The sequence below is a fragment of the Fringilla coelebs genome (assembly GCF_963513975.1).
Source record: "Fringilla coelebs genome assembly, chromosome: 3".
Lineage (NCBI taxonomy): Eukaryota > Metazoa > Chordata > Aves > Passeriformes > Fringillidae > Fringilla > Fringilla coelebs.
The window spans coordinates 79,502,814-79,526,368 of NC_140030.1; the positions used below are offsets into that span (position 1 = coordinate 79,502,814).

The window sequence follows — 23,555 nt, forward strand, 5'->3', positions numbered from 1 at the left end:
ATGGGAGATGAAATATATTTAAATGAAAAATCAGCATTTGCAGATTCCTTTCAATCCACCAGAATTCCCTTAACTTCTGGGAGCTAAAAACTGAGTTTCTCTTGACAATCACACAGTTTTTCTTTACAACTCTAAAGCATTTCAGGCACTTCTTTCAACATATATTGTGCTCCAGCCTTGAGTTATTTGAAATTATTGCAAAGCATTAGAGTTGAAACTCGGAAGTATCCAGAGCAATGTGTGATTTTACATGCCTGTTCTGTCTTCAAGGCATAATGTAGAAAGCAGCATAAAAAATAAGAGCAAGAGGAGGAAATACCACTCTGTCCGGGAAAACAGCTATGACCTCATTAGAAAGCAATTCACATAAACAAACACTTGAGACTATTTCAAGTTTATGCAGCTCAAGCTGTTAGTTTAAAAACCTTCTCAAAAAGGAAAAGTGCCAACACAACTCAAAAGGCCTTTAATCCATTTGCTTCTGGTTTCACTGTTTTGACTGCAGCTTTCCATGTTTTCACTGATTCCCCCATACCCAAAGAGCAGAGATGAACTTCTGCCTCATCAGAAGTAGAAACATAATCTCCCATTAATTATTGTTATTTTTAAATGTCCAAACAAGACTATGCAAGTAATTGCAAATCCTGTAGGGAAACAGCATGTTTTATTCCTACAATGAAAACCACTGTAGAATTTCACTATGTGTATATTTTTAACATCCACCGTTATGGTAAGTGTATATATCCAGACTAAACTATAGACCTAAGCCTATGCATCCAGCTAAAAGACAAGGATTACTTTTGTTAGAACCATCTGTAAGACTCCAGTCTTGAGACTGAGTCAAGGCAAAACAAGCCCTAAAATGAAAAACTCTAGCTTTAGATACTCCAGGTGGAAGGCTGAGTGAGCAACACACAGTGAAATTATAATAATGCATTTCTTCTACCACAATATGCTGAAAGATCTTTCAGTTCCCCTTTTTTTCTTGCTGCTTTTAAGTGCCAATTTTATTGCCATATTGATGTAAGTATGACAGTCACCAAGGGATAAAGAACTTAAAGCTAACATTAAAAAGATGCATCTTTTCCTAAATTCATTGCTCTGCCAAAAAAGAGAAAACTGCAGGTAGGACTCCTCAAGCTTAAGCGTGTCACAAAAGAAATTCAAACTGCCAAAACCTCACAGCACAAAGCAGTTAAACATATCTGAGACTCCAAATCCTGTTTGTGATGTAGACTACCACAACAAAGCAATGGGCATGAGACACAGGCCATGGCTTTGTGAACATAAATTCAATGTTTGCTCGCAGATAACCCATTAATACAAGATCGATCCAGCCCAAGCACTGACACACAACTGCCCATCTGTGAAAGAAGCCAGGACAGAGGGGATGGCCTCCAGAAAGATGTAGGGCTTTTTCTGGCAGTGGAAGAACACATGACATCTCTGCTTCTATATAAAGTCAAGCATGACTACAATTGACTTGATTTGGCATTAAAGTTCCTGCCACAGAGTTAAAAGAAAAATAGTTCTGACAAAAATTTAGCTCTACATGGCCACAGTCTTTTTGTTCTGGGGCTGAGAGCCCAAAAAGGTGTCACTAAACCAAACAGCCTCACACTACAGAAAAAGTGATCATTTCTCAAACCTTAATCACCAATCTGGACTGCAAAGGGACACAATCTGTTTTATTAAATTAGTTTTCAAAGGTATTTTAACTTCTACATGTAAATCTAATGAAATGCATATTAGTTCTATGGGCTGAACTACACCAAAGTAAAAATTCTGTTACTGAGATTTCTGCAGTTTCCTAATACTTATGGTTTTCTTTATTTTGAGTCCTGGAACAGCTCAGAAACACATGCAAGTCTGGCAAACCATCCCTTGCAAGGCAGCAGATCTGCACACAGTCACAACCAGCACATGCAATGCCTCAGGGCATCAGCCTCTGTAGGCAAGTTTGGGCATTTTCTTCTGTAGTATCAGAAATTCCAGCTCTCCCAAACCGGAAGCATGATTCAAAACAATTTTCTGTTGTTCAAAGGATTACAAGGTTCATGATTCCAGGACTTCAAATGTTCCTCCAGTATAAAGAAGCATTTGTACCAGAGCCCTGGAAGGAACTTGGGTAAGTGCTGTGAACTTTCTATAAAATGAAAGGGAAGGAAACAGAAAAATTTGAATCCTGTGTCTGTATAAACAAAACACAGAAAAGATTTCCATTTATCCAAAGCTGAGCTGATAGAGTTTAAAAAAGAGAAGGTCACATGTCAGTGGAATTGGCCCATAATAATGTTATAAGGCAACTGCATGCTGTTGCTTCCTTACAAGCATATAAAAACAAGCTAGGCAGAAAAAAGTATTTGGATTCTTACTCTTCAGGTTGTGCTGCTTAGTTTCCCTAAGCAGCATATTCCTTACTACTGCAGTATATTACATGGCAGCATATTCCCTATTAACACAATTACAGAACTGTTCTGAAAATCCTTTGGTTGTGCATATTCTAAAAAGGTCATCCAGAAACAGAGAAACCAGAATTAAAATAAAATTGAAACTATTATTTGTAAATGAATGTATCATTTGTAAATGAATGAATTTATCTATACAATTACTTAAAAGTACTTTCACAGCTCAAAGGAATGAAATACTATTTTGTGGCAACTGCAGTCTTAAAAGAAATTAAAAGATACTTGGGATCCCGGGAAAACACAAATTCAGCTCAACCTGATACATCCCTGTCTTAATATTCTCTTTAAAACCACCAGTAATGGAGGAAATGCAACCTACCTATTACACAATTCCACAGTTTTATTGACTGTAACACAGCAAAAATCATGGGAGGGGTAATTCAGGTTAGACAGAAGCAACAGATGGAAAGGAAGCATCCCTGAAGCTTCATTACATTTCTCATCTTTGAGGTCTCATGTTCTACAGTTTTTTCTATCCTCCAGTATACAAATTTCTTGCTAAGAGGAGCCATCCTCAGGATACCTCAGGGTGTCCCTGCCTACATCCTCTCTTAAAAATAAAATGTATGCCTTTCTTTCAATTTTAATTCTTCTCCATCAGGTCATATGTTTTATTGTTTGATTGTTTCTGTGATTTTCTACAAGGCTACCCCCCTTCTTTCTCTCAACTCCTTCTAGAAATTAAGCAGTGCTGCTTTTTAACATCCTCCAGTGCTACTACTGGAAAATATCAGGACAACAAAGGAGGAGCTGGGCCCACAGAGGGTGGTGCCTATGCTCTAGAACAGTGACAGATTTTCTCAATGAAATCGCCAAACAATCCTTGGAAGCAAGACAGGTTCTTCGTAACAGAGGAATGTGTTTAAATCCCAGTGGTCTCTGTCAGTCCACTACAGAAGAAAATACATGTTGTGATCAGGTTAGCCATAGGCATGTGAATAGGGCACAGACATCTGAAACACTACCACTAATAGGTACTGGCACAGCCCATCATGCATTGCCAGGACATTTGTGAGAAGCCTCTAGTGCATGAGAGAAGTTAAAAATTGCAGGAGGAAAAAAAACATCTCCAAACCTGTAACACAAGGCTGTGGTCTGGCATTTTAACAGGTCTAGCCATGTCTTCCATGCTTTGAGAAAAATACTGAATTCTAACCTTGTCCTCCAGAGTATTGGCAAGTTTAAAAATCCAGCAGTATTTGAGTCAGAACATTACTGAAGATATTAGTCTACCAAGACAATTCACTTTGGCAAAAAACCATTACTATTTCACCAAAGTAAACACTAGAAGTATATACCTTTTTTTAAAAAAACTTTTAAACCCAGGCAGAATTGCACCATTTGACACCTAATCTTTTTTGTATATGCCATATCATTTCACAGAATCTATACAGCATCTTGTGTTTCATTAACCAACAATAAATAAATGAAATAGACGTTCTCCATTTTATTTAAAAAAATAAATTTGTTTTTAAAACTCAGTCTCTACTTCCCATTGAAAAACCCTCCCATTCCTAGTGAACCACTCAAGAGTTTTGAGTCTGGTTTCACATCCAGCTGTGGTCCTGACAATCCCTTCCCCATCTCTTTTATCTATTTATCTACAGACTAGTTTTTACCAGGAATTTTGGGTTGCCTGGCCTTCAGTTTTCTGTGTTTTCCTTTTCCCTCTTGTTGTAAATGAACTGGTAAGGACTTGCACTGTTTCACACACTTTTCCCAATTTGACTAGGGCAAGTATAATACAGGTTCAGAGGATCTAAAACATTTGACTTGGTTTGGCAGACTCACCAACTTTTTCATTATACTAGACCCAATTCTCATCCAGCTGTGATTAGCCATGATTTTCAAATACCTTTCAGATGTTCTGACTGAACTAAAAACAATAAACCCCAAAACCAAACCTCAGCCCACAACAACTAAATCCCTCTACTTTTTTGGTATCAGATTATCCTCCTTTAATGTTAACCTTATTATGTACCAAACAATTTGTTATCTTTTTCATCTCACAAGATGCATTTTGCATTTAATTTTTTTAAGCAGCTGCCTATTTGAAGTCCACCACAAAAATCTGTGGTTCTGGATGGCCAAAGAGAAATATGCAGTACTGTTCAATTAGTATTAGGACTGTCTAGTTCTCTGCTCTGAGACAGACTATTACCTCTCTCAAACCCTTATTTCTTTAGAGCACACAGAAAGTAAGTTTAATGAAAGTGCAATAAAGACTCCCAAAATTAATGCAATAAATAATGGGAACTCCATGGTAGATGATGTCTGTGAGGTACTTCACTTGCACTTCATTCCTCCTTCTAAGGTGAATATTTTCCTTGCTGACCCTATATTCCCCATCAAATCCTTTCAGTACTCATTGATGCTCCCTTTAGAAACAGGCCATTGTTATTTCCTTTTAGAAATAGTGGAATGGCCTTTATCCTTTTCTGTACCATGAGATTAATAATGGATCTGCAATTCCTGTGAGAAGCAAGCGCACCAACAGGTGACAAGAAGTGTGATTAAAGAGCATTTTTAATCTCTCTTCTAATGCAGTACCACTTTATAGAGATGCAAGTGTGAAAACAGCCAGAAGGCACAGAGTAAAAAGAAATGCCTCCTTTATGTCAGTTTATCTTCTCAAATGAGGAAAAAAAAAAATCACAGAAACAGTTATAAAATACTGATTATGAGTCACATCAAGGGGTCTTACTCATGTAGGAAAACACTTCTGTACCACCATGGAATTATCAGCACAGCCTAAACCAGCCGAATAGAAAGGGTCAAAGTCCTAAGTCCTGGGGAAGGTGTGATTTGATCTTCCCAAGATCAATGCCAGTTATTTTCACACATCCATCCAGTAGTCCCATTTTCAATGGGTAGGGCAATGAAAGTCCACACCTCAACCCCCAGGGAAAATGGATTGGGACTCCACAGCCATCCTTGGTAGAGCTGGACTCTAAAATCACAGCTCACACATTGCCATGGCAGAAAGCAGCGTGGTCCCCTCGACCTTGAACCATGCTGACACACTGATGAGGACCACTCGCACATGTAATGTATCATATTTCACAAACCAATCAACAATAATTTTTGAAGTAGCAGTTGTTTTCAAGGAAACTTACTGAGAAGTGAAAGCTCTGACTGACAGAAGGCAGCAGCTGCAGGATGCCTGGTAATTGCTCTCTCAAATTTCTAAGGCACAGCTCACAGTCAGTATGTGCTTTAAGTGCAACTTACATTCAAGAGATCTATGCATCAATAACTAATTAGAGAACAGGCAAGTTTGGATGCTCACTCTTGTTTCCAAGCACTTGAACTCTTGCTGCACATGCAGCTTTTAATCTCTTTAGACTCACTTGCTGATGCTTGTAATTGAATGCCAAATCAATTTTCTTTCCTTACAAGCTCCCCCATGAGTAAAAGCAGAACACCAGGATTAGCAGACAGAAGTCCTGGTAAATAATATATTTTGTATGGATCAGAAGAAACTAGCTTCTGTAAAATACAGGATTTTTTGGAAGAGTGGATATCCTGGGAATCTCTCACTCAATTCTTCCCAAATAAGTACCACATACTATCTAGTATTCTCTACATGAAAAGCAGTTTTCAGTTAAGAGCAAGTGGGGAAACTTCACAGCATAGTCTGCCTTTAAACAAAGCAATTCTGACTCTCACTTTCCCTGAAACAGGGCAGTAGAACCACACAACAGACAAAACCTCTTTGTTCAGTTTCATACAGTAAGATGAAATTATCTGCTATAGATTTCCCATGTTTCCTTATTTCCTTTACATCGACTTCACACTTCTCTGAAATGAGTACATTTGACTATGGATGTAGTCTTCTCTTCTCTGAAAACTTTACTACTGAACAGCACTGTGCAAATCTCTGATTCCCATATGCAAGAAGCAGTGATGTATTCAGTTATACCTCTAGTGATACTATTTTATGGCAGCCAGAGATTTAAATTTAGAAATTCATACTTCTGTCTCCTTCAGGCTAGAATTCTGTTACATGCACAAACTAGGGCTTGCACTGATGGTCATCAAGAATATAAGATTAGGAGAAACTGCCAGCCAGCCATCTAAGCACAGATGACTGACAAAATCATACCACTACTGCATTTTAAATCACTGCCAACAGTTCCATAGAGTTGCAAGGTTTAAGTTAAAAATTAAACAGTAAAGACCTTTCTCCTGACAAGGAAAAAGGAGCAAAAAGAAATAACATTTTGCAAGCCATCACTGTTGTCTGAGCTGTCATTTTGACATCCAAGGACCAGGCAGGGTACGCTCAGGGATGGCTCAAATACTCACCCTAGATAAACCACGACAAAGGAACTTGATCGTGTCAAAAGAGAACTTTGGATTCTTTCCTACCACCACTTAACAACACAGAATGATTTTCCTTACAAAGATGCTTCCCTTCAAAATGAAGGAATCAATGCATGCCTTAAAATTGACCTTTTCAATTGACTGACCTTTGGAACAAGAATCACATTCTAATGACAGTAAGCATTAACTGTAATAGTGAAAACTTTTAAATATAGCAGTGCTTTAAAAAGCATGACTTTATTTCTCTAGTTGTGTAACAGTTTTATGTGAAATACCCTGACATCTGCATACAGTCATGATGTTTAAAATATCACACAGAACTACTGTCATCTGCAATCTAGTTTTTTTTCTTTGCACCAAAAAGAAAGTTGTTCTCAGGACTTTATAATTTTTTTTTGGTATAAAAATATCCTCAAAAAAGTTTGACCTATGCAAAGATTGGACAGTTATAGACAATAGCTACTTAACAAAAAGCTCCAATTAAATGAAAGGATCATTTTCCAAGCAGAAATAAATGCTATTTTGGTGATTTATACTGTCTACATAATTACAGAATAAACTATGAGAAGCAGCAGATTGCAGATGATGTAAAACATACAGACACACCCAATATAAATCTGAAGCAGGAAAATAGAGACTAGTGTATTGATTTAATGCTGTATTTATGAAGAAAACACCACCATTACTATCTGCAAAAGAAGTAATTACTGCAGAAGTTTATTTTGCCACAGTTTAATATGCCTTAGATAGGCCAACCAGTCCTCTAGTTTGAGCCAGTGTGTATCAGTAACAAAGATAACCACACAAAATCTACATCAGTTTTATATTAAATCCAGGAAAAACATGTGCAAAAGAAGAACTGATCTGCCACCAAACTGTTGACAAGGAAAGAGAACATACTGTGAGTGTCTCCATGACATGTATTTTGCAGCCATAATTAACCATCCCCTCAACATTGGCCGCTGTTATTCTACAGCTATAGCAGATCTTCTCACACAGTAAAGCCAGCCTACCCGTATTGTGAACATGTAATTCTGCATCTATCACATTAGCACAAAATTGCAATAAATATTGCAGAAGTCTGGCCTGCTTTAACACTCTGACCATCATTAGGGTTACCTAAATATAAAAAGTGGATTTTTTTGCAGTCTACATGCAGTAATTTGTAATGGATATCCTTATTTTAAAGTAATGATGATCAGTATTCTTCCTGACTGCTCTCCCCTGCCATCCAGCCAAAGGAATTATTTAATTATTTTAATTATTTAATTCAATAGATGTTACAATAGCAGGAAAACTATACTAATGTGAGTATGCACATTTCTTTTTTATTCCATCCTCTTTCTTGTTTTCAGAGGTTTTCAAACACAGAAGTAACTAACGAAACTTGTTGGTAATGCTGATTATACAACTTCCCCACTTACCATCTATAAACTCATTAAATTGCATTTGATTAAAACACATGCTTCAAAAAGGCATCTAATCCTAATTGGAAAGGATGAAGATAAGGAATTCAGCATCCTCACAGGAGTTTGTGCCAACAGCTAGCCACCCTCACTGCTGAGAACAGCTTGTCCCAGATCTTACAGATTTGAATCTTCTTGCTTTGAAGGCATTTTTTTAATGAAGCAAAAACATTGATCTAAGCCTATCACTGTAAGATATTTTCTCCATCTGTTACTGATATCAATTGTATCTTCTCTGAACTTGTTAGTATTTCAAAATACTGCAAAAAACCAGAACTGAATATTGAATTCAACTATCAGTTTCACTGAGAACCTTCTCCCCTCCTCTTCATCTTAAACTGACAAAAGTAATGGTAGGGATTTATTGCACACATACACACACATGTACCAGTTTGTCATTGCATTAAACATGAATTTCTTGTCAGAATTAGCTTTCTAGGAATTTAGAGGTTGTAGAGGGCTTATTTGTAGTAGTTTTCCCTGAAAAAAAAAAGACCTGGACATGCTACAATGCATTTGAAAAAAACCTGAATTATAAAGCAATACAGATCATGTTTTATGACTATTCTCTCTTCTCTACCAATGATATGCCACACAATAAAAATGTCACACACTCATGAGTAGTTTCACAATTGCTCATGGATTGTTATTAAAAATACTGATCATCTTTAGGTTTATAACTATTTCTTCTTTTCAAAATGGAGCATCAGTAATAATTGCACCTGGAAGTTTGCTTGAAACACTTTAAAATCACATCATGCAGCATTAGTTTATAAAATTTGATTATAGCACTAACTGACATAACAACAAATGTGATTTTCTAAAAAGAAGTATTTAACTTCTCTGACCAGTTTTCTCAGTATTATTTTAGTTTTTTTTAAAGAGGAATTTATTAAATATAACTTTGATACTGGCCTGGAATATATTAAAAATTATTTTTAAGTACATATGTTAGACAAATCTAAAAACCTTAATTTTTCTCCAATCTGCCCTTTCTGCTTCCCTCTGTATCACCACCTTCCCTTCAAAAACTCCTATTTCTTCTTCCAATTTACTCTGTATTCATAGGCTAATAAAGTATAGAAAGCCTGAGAGGTAAGAAGGAATCTTGATTCAAAAGCAGCTTGGATCTTTGGAGTGAGCTACAGTGCACAATAAGGCAGTGATGCCCAGGGCAACAGCGCTAAAGACAGTCCAAATTCACTGTTACCAATGAAAAATTAATCTAACTTCTACTTGGAAATAGGACATGAAGACGTCACAAAAAAAAAGTGGGAAACTTAAACAGCTCCATCTCACGCCTGCTACACTATATACACTGCAACAGTTTTGTCAGCAGCATCCACAAATAACATGCAGGCTGAAGAGAAGCAATTAGCATGGTGGTTTGTACCTTTGAGACAGCCTACTGGAAATTAGCTCTCTATTTCTTGCTCAAACTACTAAAGGAAATCCTGAATTAAACATTGCATTCAGGTATCTCACACAGGTAAATCAGATTCAGAAATGATACTTAATCAGAATGAAACAAATATGAAAAAAGATAAGTATTACTTTAGTGTACATAAACAAAAAGTAGATAAGTTGCATTCATATAATCTTACCCAAATAGTGAAAGAATTACTCTAAAAGCTAAGGAATCTGTGACTCTTCATGATAGAAATCCTTTTAATTATATGGGAAAACTCAATTTTTATATATAATATCCCGTTATATGTACTATTATTTTTCAATCAGCATTTGTGTATTTAGAATATTGCTACAGACCTTCTCCTATAGAAATCTCTCTCTCTCTCTCCGTTTGCAATGGCAATTGCAAAATAAAGGCTGTTTCAAACATTTGATATACATACCACTGAACAAGATCAAATATTGCTGGATAATTAATAATTAATGAATACTGCAACAGCTTGTAATTTTTAATGGTCAGAAATTATTATGCAATCCTTCAAGAGTATTTTCCCCCTTACCAATAGTCAAATATAATTTCTTCACAATTCACCATATACGCTGCATATATATACAGCTCTGCATATAGAACAGTCTGCATATAGAACAGGAAAAATTTAAGTTTTTAAAGTATTTTCTTAACATTCAGATTGGGAAGCAAAGAATGATAATAAATATATTCCTACACTGTCTTATAATTTCTAAAGGTTGCAACATGTGTTAAAAATTACTTTGCATTTCATTCTTAAAGCAAACCCCATAGCCTAAACAGCATGTCTTCACTTAGAGTGCTGCCACAAGCAGCAGTGATGGTTAACAAAAATTTCACTTCTAGAAGGCCTCTAGTGTTTGCTACTGGCAAAATACTATATGAAAGACATAGAGTGAGGAAGTCTTGCTAAAACTATAATTCCCTGAGTCACAGAGAAAAGTGCTTCAGAAACTAAAGCAGTGTGACAACTTCAAAATGACAGTTTCCCACATCTGTATCTTCACCTAAACTTCCATTTCCTTCTTACTGAATGAAATTCAAGAAAATTAATTCTCTTAGATCTTGACAACATAATAAGAAATAAGCAAATCCCCCAGAGAGACAAAAGCCCCTCCTGTTGAGGTGCTAGAGAAGGTTTCACGTACCGTTGACACATTCAAAGACATCACAGCACTTGCCAGGCGTCCCATCTCCACGCGAGACTATCTGGGGCACGGAGCCTGCCTCGCACATGGGGAAGCCACAGAGACCAGTGAGACACTCGCATCTGAAACCAAAGAACAGCAAGGAAAAACCCATAAACAAAGGAAGCCACGTACAAGGTGAAGGAATAAGCAAGAGAAAACCAGAAAGTCAGAGCACAAGTTACAGCTTTGGCAAGTCCATGTCTTACAATCATCTGATTAACTCAACAACCAAGATATTTTATCAACCTGAAGGGTTCTTTTTAACCATCCAAACTCTGCTGGCTGCCAAGACAACAGAAAAGTGGCAGTGTGCAACACCAATGGTGCTCTTCTGCTCTGTGTAAAAATTTGAAAACTGTAATAACTGTGTTCTCCACACTTGCAAAATAAGGCTTCTCCTCCAATTCTGTCTTGAATAATCAAAACTGATGAAACACGAATAACAGAAATTGCATGCTTCATCAGAAGAGTGTTTTCTCATTAGGAAACCATATTATATCCAGTGTAATCTTGGGAAAAATTAAAGAGAAAGGAAGACTGTAATAATTAAATCTAAGCTGAATGAAAATAATTGGAAGTTCTCTTTTGGTGTTGATGGTGGTGCAGTTTGCAGAAGGTGAAACCAATTACATGTGACGCCAAATAATGTGGGAAGCTAGGTATATTAAATACTGTGGTTAGTTTTGGATCATTCTAAAAGGACTACTTTCTCCATGTAAGTAGTATTTATTTGCTCATTTAAGAAAACAGCCTAACGAACTGGGAGATATAAAATGTAGAGAAACAATAGTCAGGTTTGCGTCCAGATTCTTTGCTTTATGATTAACATAACAGTTTAAAAGTCAAACACTTAAGACTTTTGATAAGTTTGCATTTAACAGAGTTCTTGCCCTGAACAATGAGCACATTTTAGGGATAAGCAGCAATGATTCCTGCTTATATAATTCTGCTTAAGATCCCTGCTTAAGAAATAGAAGATCCTGTAATTAGGAGTTAAAGAAATAAAAACTCTACTTGTTAATAAACATTTCAAATATTTTAAGTATCCCAAGATAATCCCCACATTAAACAACAAGAAGCGGCATCAGCCCTTACTGCATTTCTTATTCTTTATGCTCAAAAAGCAAGAAGTTTGGTTCTTCTGTGCCATGCATGTCTCCTTAACTGCCCAACAGCTATTTCATCTCAAATCAGCATCCAATGAATGAGGAAGAATCACCTCTCATCAGAAAGGTTTTTAATATCTCTCCCTTTAACCTCATCAGTGTTTGATAAAATTGTTATATTCTCCAGTGTAAGGTACTAATCAAAATGAAATTTGCAAGAAATACAAGTTAAGTCAAGGAATCTCACAGAACCCTTATTAAACTATTTGAAAAGCATTTTTAAAATACTGCATTACAGAAGCATGTTACTGTAAAGAGATAAAGTCAGTTTCACAAGTGATGGTAAATACATCAAGATAACTTTATGTGCACATATATGCTACAGTATAGCAACACCTTTAAAGCAGGCATTTGAAGGTTTGGTGTTTTTTTTTTTGTTTTGGTGGGTTTTTTTTGCTTTGCTTGGGTTTTGTTTGTTTGTCTTTTAATAATACTACGCTTCCCATAAGAGTAAAGGACAATGGACTAAACAAAAAAGAGTACAAAAATCAAAGTTTTATATATCACGTCTTTGCTTGTGACATTTTCTTCTCAACTTATTTGTAAATACAAAGACAGAGGGAACCAAATTATTTTCTTTACCATGTGTTGTTTGCCATCAGAGATGTAGAAGGAAGAAAAGGCATTCTGGCTTCTACTTCATGCGATCAAAAAAATCCAAAGGATTTGTGACAGCATTTCCCTTTAAGACGACTGTAAATAATTTTACAGAATTACTAATATATCTCCTTTTTGCTGTCCCAATAGTTCAGGAAGATGGTGGGAGGGGAAAAAAAATATGACCTCTAGTGATCAATGAAAAAGAAAAATTAGCACTGTCAGGTTCATGGAATTTGTACCTTAACCCAATGTCCTGGTTTTGCATGGGTCATGGGTACCTCCCATGCAAAACCAGGACATTCCACATAGCAGACTGTTTTAAAAGATGTTTTTGCTTTCTGAGAAGAATGAAACCCAGAAATAGCTACTTACATGTTACTAATGAAAAAGAAAAAAAAATCTTTTAAAACATATATGACAGAAAAAAAGTGCAGACACAATCTGTAAGTGGTATTAAAAGCCTAAATAAAAATTGAAGTTTCACTTCAATAGCCCAGTATTAAACATCCTGATGATGTTTCTCATTTTCCTCTGGGAAAATAGGTAAATCAAACTTCCTGAAAATTTAGAGAAAATAGAACACATTAGGATAACAGCTGTGGACCTTAATTTTCCAAGTTTCATGAGCTGAAATGACCACTCTTAGTTCTACTGCCTTCACAACAAGCTTTCTCAGAAGTATCTTCTTTGTTTTTGTCTCATATTCCTTGTAACTCATAGAACTGCAATATTAAATTATTAGATTAATAACTTGTACTTTCCCGCTCTCATTTTTTCCCAGTCAACAGCTCAAAAAAAACCCCAAACAAAAATCAAAATACAAAACTAAACCACAAGAAACTATGAATCACCACTTTAAATAACTTAAGATAGGACAATCTTCCATAAAAAGGGATGAAAGAGATATTTAAAAGATTGGTGGGAGCCAACATTTTTTTCTTCAGAAAAGACTCCCTCCTCTTCAGAGTAATGAAAGTTTCACATACACACAGTGCAAGTAAACAAAACCTCAACACTCCAAAATTTTATAAATTGACCTCCCATTTGGTTAAAACATAATCCATGCATAAGAGAATGTCAAAGTAGAAAATGATGTCAGATGGACTTTTAAATAGTCTTCATTCTTTTCAGCCAGCTCTGCTAGGAAAACCTTTGACCATTGTCCAGGCTATTAGCATGGAAAACATTGTTTTGGAGACAGAAGTCTGTCAGAAAGAAACCCAAGGAACTCTGGTAGCTGAGCATGGCTGTCACGCTGCCAAAACAACATCTGGAAATCTGGAGTAAGTGATCCCATTCTCAGCAAGAGAGTAAGACGAGCTTTAAAGAACTAGATTTTTCTCAAGTGCCTTTTGGAGCAGACGGATGGATGGAGCAGCCCAGGTTGGTGCTCTGCCACAGGCAGCTATCCACCTGTGTATATCTTACCCTTGGTAATGGAACACGAGGCTTGAGGAAGTTCAGCAGGTCAGTTTGAGTTAAGCCTGTTGACAGTGGCCGTGGTCCTTTCTCAGGCTAATTTCTCTAAAATTCAGCTGTTCAGAGTGCTGCTCAGTAAGGCACCAGGCTGGTCCTGAGCTGCTGCCCCCATAACTGCAGCTTGCCTAAGGAAAGCAGTCCCAGCAGAAGCTGCTACAAGGAAACCTGCCCCAAGAGAAGGCTGCCCTGTGGGGCACCTTCTCCCTGCACATGGCCTGCAGTGACAGCACTGCAACTTTGAATGGCATTGTGGCATCCAGAGTTCTAGCATAAAAAAGGGAGGGCAGAACTCCAGGTACCAGGAAGTTGGCACCCAGTATCTGCCCCTGACACACCTTATTAGCAAAGGCTGCAAGGAAACAAGCCTCTTGGCATGTTATTACCATAACAGCCCTCAAGTCAAGCCAAGAACGTGTCCTTTTAACAAGGAAGAACAGTCCTGTACCAGGGTTCAACATTACTTTACAAGAGGGCCCAGAAAGACATCAGAAGAATCAAACAGCAATGCAAGAGTCTTTATGGCACCTGAAAGGGTGGTGGCATAGTCTGGAAGGAACCAGGAATCCTGAGGAAGAGGTTTGCTGCACCAAAATTTTGCAAATATAAAATCAACCTGCCTGATAAATGGAATTATCTCCAGTTCTTCAGGCTAAAAAAACAAACAAAAAACCCAAAAAACCCCAACCCAACACCAAAAAATCACCACCCCAAGAAAAACCCACCCAACAACAGTAATCCTATAAATTTCAAAAACTGAGCAAGGCAAACTTCAGTATATAAAGAAGCAGAAATGAGATGATGTACCATCAACCAATGCTTTATAGATTGAAGAAGGTGACTCCTTCAGTAATACAAATGGCCTGATTTTCAAAATCAGTTTTTAAAGTTCTTCAGAAGATAAATAAGTTTAATTTAGGTTATGTTTGAGGTGTGTTGGTGGTAGGGTTGTTTTGGCTTGATTTTTGTTGTTTGGGTTTTTTTTTAAAATATAATCTCTTAGCTCTTTTCTTTATGTTCCCAAAAGTGCAAAAAGGAAAAGGAAGAAGATAAAAAAAAAATTCAAATTGAATCTTGTAAATGACAACTTTTACTTCAAATCCAATTATCTTGGTTCATTTACTTCTGTTATTAAACAGATTTAAAGAGAGAAGGGCTTGCTTAGCCTCAGAAAAGCTGTTTTGATGGTAGGATCAAAAGAGTTCTCCAGGCACAAGGCATAATGGCTATGAAAATAAGAACAGGCACCCTGGAAAAAAAGATTTAGTATCAGTGAATGGGAGGGTTGAAGCAGGGGTGTATTGACAAGAGGGATATTTATTTTGAGGATCAAAACAAAATTAAAGTCTAAAGCATTGAGACTAGAGAAAAGCATTCCTGAAACATACATCACATTCCTGTGGAGATTTTATCGCAGTCCTTTTTTTTTTACCCCCTTTGCAGCAATCTAGTACAATTTGCATTAACATTATTGACATTTATATTAGGGGATAAACTTGAAAACTTGCACAGATGTGTTAATAATATAAGCACTTAAGGATACTGTGAAATTAGGAATTTTCAGAAGAGCATTATCAAAGATGGACAGTGGCAAAGGAAAGTTTAACTGCAAGACCCCGGCTATCATCAAGCACATGATATAAGCAATGATGATACAGCAAAATTAAATATTGACATAGTAATCTCATGAAATGATTGAAGAATTATTTCCATGTTATTCACACCTGAATCCACAAGGTGAGTTAAGCAGACAGGACAAAGCCACTGCCTGCACTGCAGGCAAAGCCAAAGCCATTGGGACTCCACCATACATGAATTTCAACTAGAATTTTCCTAAATTTTCAGGCAGACAGGCTGGAGAGTTTTTGCTCACAAATTCAGCCTCACTGTTTCATGCATTTTTGGTTTTAAAGATAGTATTCAGAAAATCAGTAATGAAAAATATTTTTTTGATGGAAATCTTTCATTATTTTATTTCAAAGATCGATAATAAACCTCTAAAGAGAGATGACAGAAAAACTGTGGAAGCTGCATATAACGCTTACTATGAGACTGTTTGCTAATGCTCAGAAGTTTTACATCACTTCTATGTAAACACACTCATATGGAAGTTCTTCCTTTTTTAATTTTTCAGGGGGTTTACTTACTGAGAAATCAAAGTTAGTGCGCTCCCAAGTAAGAATTCCTTTTTAAAATCCAGGTATTGTTAGAGACACCCAACATAACACTGGATTTTTCCACTAGTATACTTAGTTCTATACACAGGGGGCTTTTAAATATTACAAAAGTCAACTATCTAGCTGTTAATTAAAGATACCATGAAAGGGAACATGTTTTGTGCATCTTTTGCATATTATTAGCATTAGGAAATAGCAAACAGATGCCAAGCAAGGGAAGTTGTCGTAAAATTCGGCATTCACATCAAGCAGATTCCAAAGCTAATTAGGGTCTAAAGAGTTCATCTGACTAAAAAACTTCCTTTCATCCTTTGACTAATATAAATCAACTCCTCTGTGCTCCAGAGGGCTGAGACAGAAGAAGAGGACAGACGCAAAAGAGTGATGCCAGAGATGCAGCAGGCATACAACCAGTGACCAAACACACTGACTTTACAAGTGAGCTGATTTTTTTCAAGTGCACAAGCATCTGCATTGAATTTATCAGAATAGGAAATAAAATACAACACAAACTAGTTCAACTTTGTATTTTTCTCACATTTTGCACCAGCAGGTGCTTTTTTCTGTTGATGGTCTCTGTGGTTTTTACCACCGTGTACCTCAGCTACTCTTTTTTTAGGCTTATCAGCTTCACCCTTCATAATATAACAAACATTTCAAATCTAAAAATATGGTACTTGTTAAGATGTATACAAATGTCAGTTTCCTGATATTTTGAAAAGCTATTTCTTTTCTTATTCAACTACTGTTTAATGAGGAATTACAAATATCTGATCCTCTTACAAAAAAAACACAATTCCTGAGGGCTTCTGGTCAAAAATCACTTACAGATAGATGATAGTTCTATAAGTAATTAATAAACTTCCATATTCCTGTAATTCCAAACTTTCTTACTCCTGAATGACATCCCTCTCTACAACTAAGCCATCAGAGATGGCTTTGCCATAAGGAAACAAAAAAACACTTGAAAACCAACAAAAAAGGAAAAACTCCCCAAAATCTCCCCAAAATTCATTACTGTTTAATTTATTTGACTGTTTAATTTCATGACCACTTTCTCCTCTTTGCAAGAACAAAATCCAAACCCTAATAATTATTTCATGTTTAGTTTTTTCCATGCCATTCATGCTATTAAACACCTTTCTCAAATCCCTGAATGCAATTCTATACAAATTCAGGGAAGGCTAAAAAAAAAAAAAGTTTGTGTTGGAAAGGAACCTTTAAAGGCTGTCTAGTCCAGTCACACCTCTGTAATGATCAGGGACATCAACTACGTCACATTGCTCAGAGACCCCATTTGACCTGATCTTGAATAAAAATGAAGACCAAAATTTGCTCTAAAGTCTAAGTGGTTTTGCGACCAAACTACTCTACTCAAATTATGAGACCCTTTCCCTGTAGTAGAAACCATGCATGCAAGAACTGTAATGCTTTTGTAGAAACAAGACTGAAATTCACCAATGACATTTCAAAGAACAGCAACGAGAAACCACTTTTCATTTTAAAATGGTCCACAACCTTCAGTTCCACCTAATTATTCAATAATTAATGAAGAAAGAAAGAAGCAGAATTTGTGGCTGCTGAATTCTGACATGACATTTCCCGCTATTTTCTAGAGGAAACACAACTTCACACTCTTCATATAACCTCTACAATGTTGATATTAGTATCTGCTCCAAGTACCATTGGAAACTGCTGGGGAATTCATTTCTACTTTCTTTTTAAAATGCAAGCATCCAAATTATAATTCTATTGCATTATTATGTACAAGGGTCTCCCTAGACATCTGTGCACTTGTGAGTCTGAAGACAACAGTCAGACATTACTGATCTCTGTGATACAAACAGAAATTTGCCTGTTCAAGTTAGAAATTATTCTCAACTAAATCACTTATTCAATTTCCAAACAAGCTAATGGCTGATTAAGTAGAATAAATGACAGAAAACACAGTGGGAAGTCTCAGGAGAAAGAGGAAAAACAATACTCAGTGTTATCAAGGTACACACTAATTGTTGGACCAATAAGTGAAAACTAAAATTGAAACAGAAAGACGTATTTACCAGCTTATTATAAGCTGAAAGAGTTCAAACACCAGCTTGCTTATAAAGAATGGAAACAAACCAAATTCTATAGACACTACAACGTCATTCTAGTTTCAAGCACAAAACACCACCTAAAAGTAGACACAATTAGGAGCCACTTTAAATTATTTGGCTTAAAATTTCTTTCCAAGTTTCACAGAGGAAGAGTAAATATACCATTAACTCGGCACATAGATTAGAATACTACAGATATTTTTCCATAAAAAGGAATCTGCTTGCCTAGCTATCAGTGATTCTTCCTCCCCCAGTGCACAGGGTTTGTTTTTTTTTGTTTGTTTTGCTCTTGGGAAATGTGCTTCTTCCTTTAGGTGGCATTGTCTTTCAGGTTTTCCAATTCAATATTTCCTAGAAGCTGGTGGAAGATGTGTATTTTTAACAGATAATACAGGCACAAAACGCTGATCTTATAAAAGGTGCAAGCAGGGACCTCTGTATTTACAATGTATTACAGCTTCTTCTGCAAAAGATTTACAGGCTATTTCTTCTGCAAACATTCTCATGTTTCCTCTCCTTGTCTGAGGTCTCTGACACTCAGGAGTCAGCCATCAGGCTCCAGAAATGCCTTGTGTTTCAAGGGCTTCTGTTCAAGTTTTATATGAGATGGCTTTAAAGAAACAACCAACCAACCAACATATCATCTTTTCCTCATCTATGTACTTCAGGAAAATATGGTTGCTGGCCAAAACAACCCACACGGTGAGGCTCAACGCCAAGGCAGCAATAACTACCATCACACTGAGAACACATGGGAATTCCTGAGGCAGCTGTAGTAGGGAAGAAGGGAATGCTTGAACTTTGAATTCAGCAATTCACTACCTCTCCTGGAAGACATCAGGAGAAGACAGACATGAAACATGGGTCACCTAGAAAGGTTACACACCATCCCTGTTATCCTTGCAATTTGTGGATATTCAATGCAGTGCGGTCTGTAAGCAGGACTAAATATCTCAGCAGAGCTGAATGAAGCAAAATGGTTTTCCTGGGAAAAATATTCACCATTTCCTAACTTCTGAGGATTTTAAAGACTAGAATGAAAATGGCTAAACACCTTGATCCAGATATTATGAAGCTTCCAAAAGATTGCAGTGTTCTACTCATCAGCCATTAAACAAAAGCCTACTGCAAGCCTGAATGGAACATGTGAAGGGCTCAGCTGTCATCAATGTAGAACTTTCCTTCAACAGAAACCTGCCTCTTCAATAAGGAGCAGAGTCTCCAATTCAACACCAAGTGTTACACTGCCACGGTACTGACGCACTTGGGATGGCAAAGTGGTCTGCTGGAGCTAAAGTGCAGGAGAAACAGCCTGAGCAAGTTGGCCAGGATTAGAAACCAGAGTTTCTAAGAAGCTGATGACAGAACTCAGGGCATAAAAAAGCTTCTGCAGAGTCCTTAAAACAGACCTTTGATCCAGCTACCCAGGTTACTCAGAAGACAATCCCTGAATAGAAATCTCAGGAAGATACAGGTCTTGGATCCATGATTCATCTTACCAGTTCCAGCTGAACCTTCCTCTAGCAAAAACTGGGATCCACCGGGATCTTGAATTCTTGAGGATGAGATGGGTGGAGGAGAAGGATTTAAAATTCTAGATCAAATACAAGGGAGACCTCTGTATCAGCAAAAGTTGCTTAAGAGAGGTTACTGGTACAGGGGAAAATGACGGAAAAGTTACACTTGCTGGAAAATCATGACTGCCCTCTGAAGAAAGTTGAAGGGATCCAAGTGGTGAATGCTGTATGGAACACCACAATATTTTCATGAAATTAAGGACTTCCAAAGACAGGAAGACCTAAGAAAATCTAGAGAAATGTGAGACTAACAAGGAACGACATTCAAGAAAGATCTGAAACAACCAAAAAGCTAAGAAGAATGAACAGAACAGGTGCACAATACCCTTCCTGCTAAATGGGATAGCTGCAAAGCTAATCAGGAACTCAGAGGCCACTTCTACAGATGCTGTCAGAATAAAAACATTATCCAACTACCTGTGTATGGGTGCTCTCAAATACAATGAAAATATATTTGATAATAGCTTAAAAAGGAACTTACAACAGTAAACTTCCCAGTTATGATTCTGGTGGCTGCCACAGAATGAGAAGAAAAGAACTGTGCTGATTTTTGTGTTGCTGGCACTAGGTTGCCTAGACACTGGTGTAACATGAAATACACAACACTGGCTAACGCTGTGACAGGTTGTGGACAGAATATATGATACAGTAACAACATGACCAAGTGCCATAAAAGCAGATAAAATACAGTAAAAGCAATTTCTTACGGGACAAAGTCATCTAGGAGGATTAAAGATCATGGAATCATAGAATAGCTGCCATGTGTAGGAAGAACTTCCACTAGACCAGGCTGGTCAAAGTCCCATCCAAGATGGCCTTGAACACTTCCAGGGACGGGGCATCTACTTGTTCTCTGGGAAACTTGTTCCAGTGATTTACCACCATGATAGTGAAAAATTTCTTCCTAATATCTAACTTGAATCTACACTCTTTCAGTTTAAAACCATTATCACTTGCCCTATCATTAGTGCCCTATCACACTAATTCTACATAAATTTAAATGCTCTCTAAAGAGACGTGATTTTTGCATAATCAACTGCCACAGGACCCTTGTTTCAATTCACTTACATGAAAAAACAGCATGTCTTTTAACATATCTATAGGTTTTCTGAAAAGTACAAGTGAAACTGCTAATAGTGAATTTCTCAAGTGATATCTCTATTGTGCCCAAGACAACCTAAGTTCTTATTAGAAACAAAAGATTAAAAGTAATAAAATAGGTAATTTCTTCCTTTGGAATCAAAACCAATTCAGCAATACTATACACAAATTTTAAAGCTAGATTGCTAATCTAGATTGCTACTTAGCCTTAACACCTTTAAAACTCATAAATAATGCACACTCTTGTTAAAAATATTTTAGTACAGGACAGATAAAAAAGAGCATTCTCTTAAGAAGACTCTTGAAGTAAAGTACATTTTTGTAGACGTATTCTCCTTCCTACTATGCCATAAATTGAAAGGCAATTAAATATGATAGAAAATTCTAGTACAGTTCTTCTCCAAGTTATATTCCATTTCTATCCAGATATAGCTTAAATTAAACCTTATCTAAAAAAATATTTCCTACTAAATCAAGGTATTATTTTCATGAGCTGTATAAAAATGAAAATATTTAAAAGTTTGGGGTAGGGGGAAGAACTAGGCTGTTTTCTAAGTAAATCTTTAATGCACAAATTAATTGCCCCTCTGACCCTCCAATGAGGCTGAGTAGATGATGAAAATATAAAACAAGATTTGATCATCCAGCGACTTGGGTTTGCTGACCAAGCACACTTTACTTCTTTACCATACTGCAGGCCAAACAGTGGCACTGCCATTCACAGCAGCCCCAGATTGAGACATTTTAGCCACATACAAAAAAAAAAAAATGTCAGGGCAAAGACTATTAAACAAGGAAAAAGGAATTCTATGACTAATTCATTTAAGAATTTTTTCAGAGGTTTTCTTCTAAACAATACAAATATAATCCTACTCCTTCATGCTACTTGAGCCAACTGAGAGGTTTACATTTGTAATGCCATTCAGCTATCTGTAACTAAGTGATAGTGAAACGGTCCAATTCAAAGCATCTTCATTTGCTCATCCATCAAGCCCAAGCCTTTTGGGCTCCAATCTTGCAAGACTGCATCTGTTAAAAGCTTTTAATCAGTTTTTCGGCACATGAAATTGACCTGCTCCTGCTATGCTTAACTTACACGTACTTTATCCTCTCCTCATCACACCACATCATTCTTGAAACTGCTTTTTTTAAAGGTAGGACTCAGGCAGAAAATAAAGTACTGGAAATGTTGGTAGATTTACATATATCAATTATTTCTGAACTTCTTCAAATCTACTACATATTAAGGATTATGGTGTGAACTTTTTTAAGAAGCGTGTGAAGCAAACTTAATATGGGGATTTAGTGAACATCTAATCTTGGATTCTTCTCTCCTCTCAGAAGAATACTACTATATCCTATATTATCAGCAAGATATTCAAGGAGCATGCATATGCTGCAAGAGTTCCTCTCAGGAACTAAAGGACAATGATGCTGACTCATTAAGACTGAGTCACTCCCAGAATCTGAGGGAGGTGTGGGAAATGTCCTTCAATGGTAAGTAGTTCAGGGAAGGGGATATATTTCTATTTTATAAAGTAAACTCCGTGAGACAATATTAATTTAAAAGTCCTAGGTTTTTTTTAAATTTGTTTGTTTTGTTTAAAGCTAGAATCCAATTTTAAAAAAATTACTAGAGACGATGGAAGACAGAAATTGAAAAGGAAGGCATTCTGATGGTCAAGTTTTTAAGGCAAACTTAGTATCTTCAGAAGACCAAATCAGATTCCAGCAACATTGGTTGCTTCTAGCTATAATTACATCCTTTAATCCTTAATTCAATCCTCTATCAGTTTTCCCACTATTTTTCTCAGAACTGATAACAAGACAACCAGATTTAATTAGTCAGGTTTTGTCCTTTTTAATATTGGCACAGTGCTAACATCTCACTGCTCTCTACAGAGCTTTCTTGGTTATCTGGTTTTATTAACAGACTGACCAAGAATAGCTGAGGGCAGGAGGAGGAGTGTGTAAAATATCTCTGAGAACAGAGCACTGAATGAATCTTGAAATTACCAAACCTGTAACAGATGATAGCACAGAAGCAGGGGTATAAAACAGTAGCAAGAAGCAGAGACCTAATAAAGACTAAACTTCCAAATTATTTTGACAACAGTCACAAATTTTAAAAAATATAATAAAAAATATTAGATGCAAAGCTATCCAAACAGGCCATATACTGTGTTGTAAAAATCTTATGAAACATGCACAAAACTATGTGAGCAATAAAAATATAAGCAGTTTATAATCATTGTTCCGTTCCATTTTTCACAGATAAAAAAATAAAACAGATTTTGATAAAGATTTTTACACTTAAGAATAAATTCCAAAGGAATCTGAAAATTTGAAGAAACTTCATTTACAACAGGTAAAACTGGGAACATTTGAAGAGAACAGATTCTGTAAAGCTGATATTGATACATTCAACTTTCTAATAGAAGACCACAAACCTGCATTAAAAAAACTACAGTAAT

The 23,555-nt window shown here is 36.5% G+C and overlaps 1 protein-coding gene across 1 annotated transcript in view; it reads right to left on the bottom strand.

The window, feature by feature from the left end:
- The window catches only part of CRIM1 (cysteine rich transmembrane BMP regulator 1), a 173,960-nt gene that overhangs the window by 58,483 nt on the left and 91,922 nt on the right, over positions 1-23,555 (bottom strand). The window contains exon 5 of the mRNA XM_084203268.1: positions 10,847-10,968. Coding sequence (XP_084059394.1) covers positions 10,847-10,968 — 122 coding nt within the window. The remainder of the gene's footprint in view (positions 1-10,846; positions 10,969-23,555) is intronic.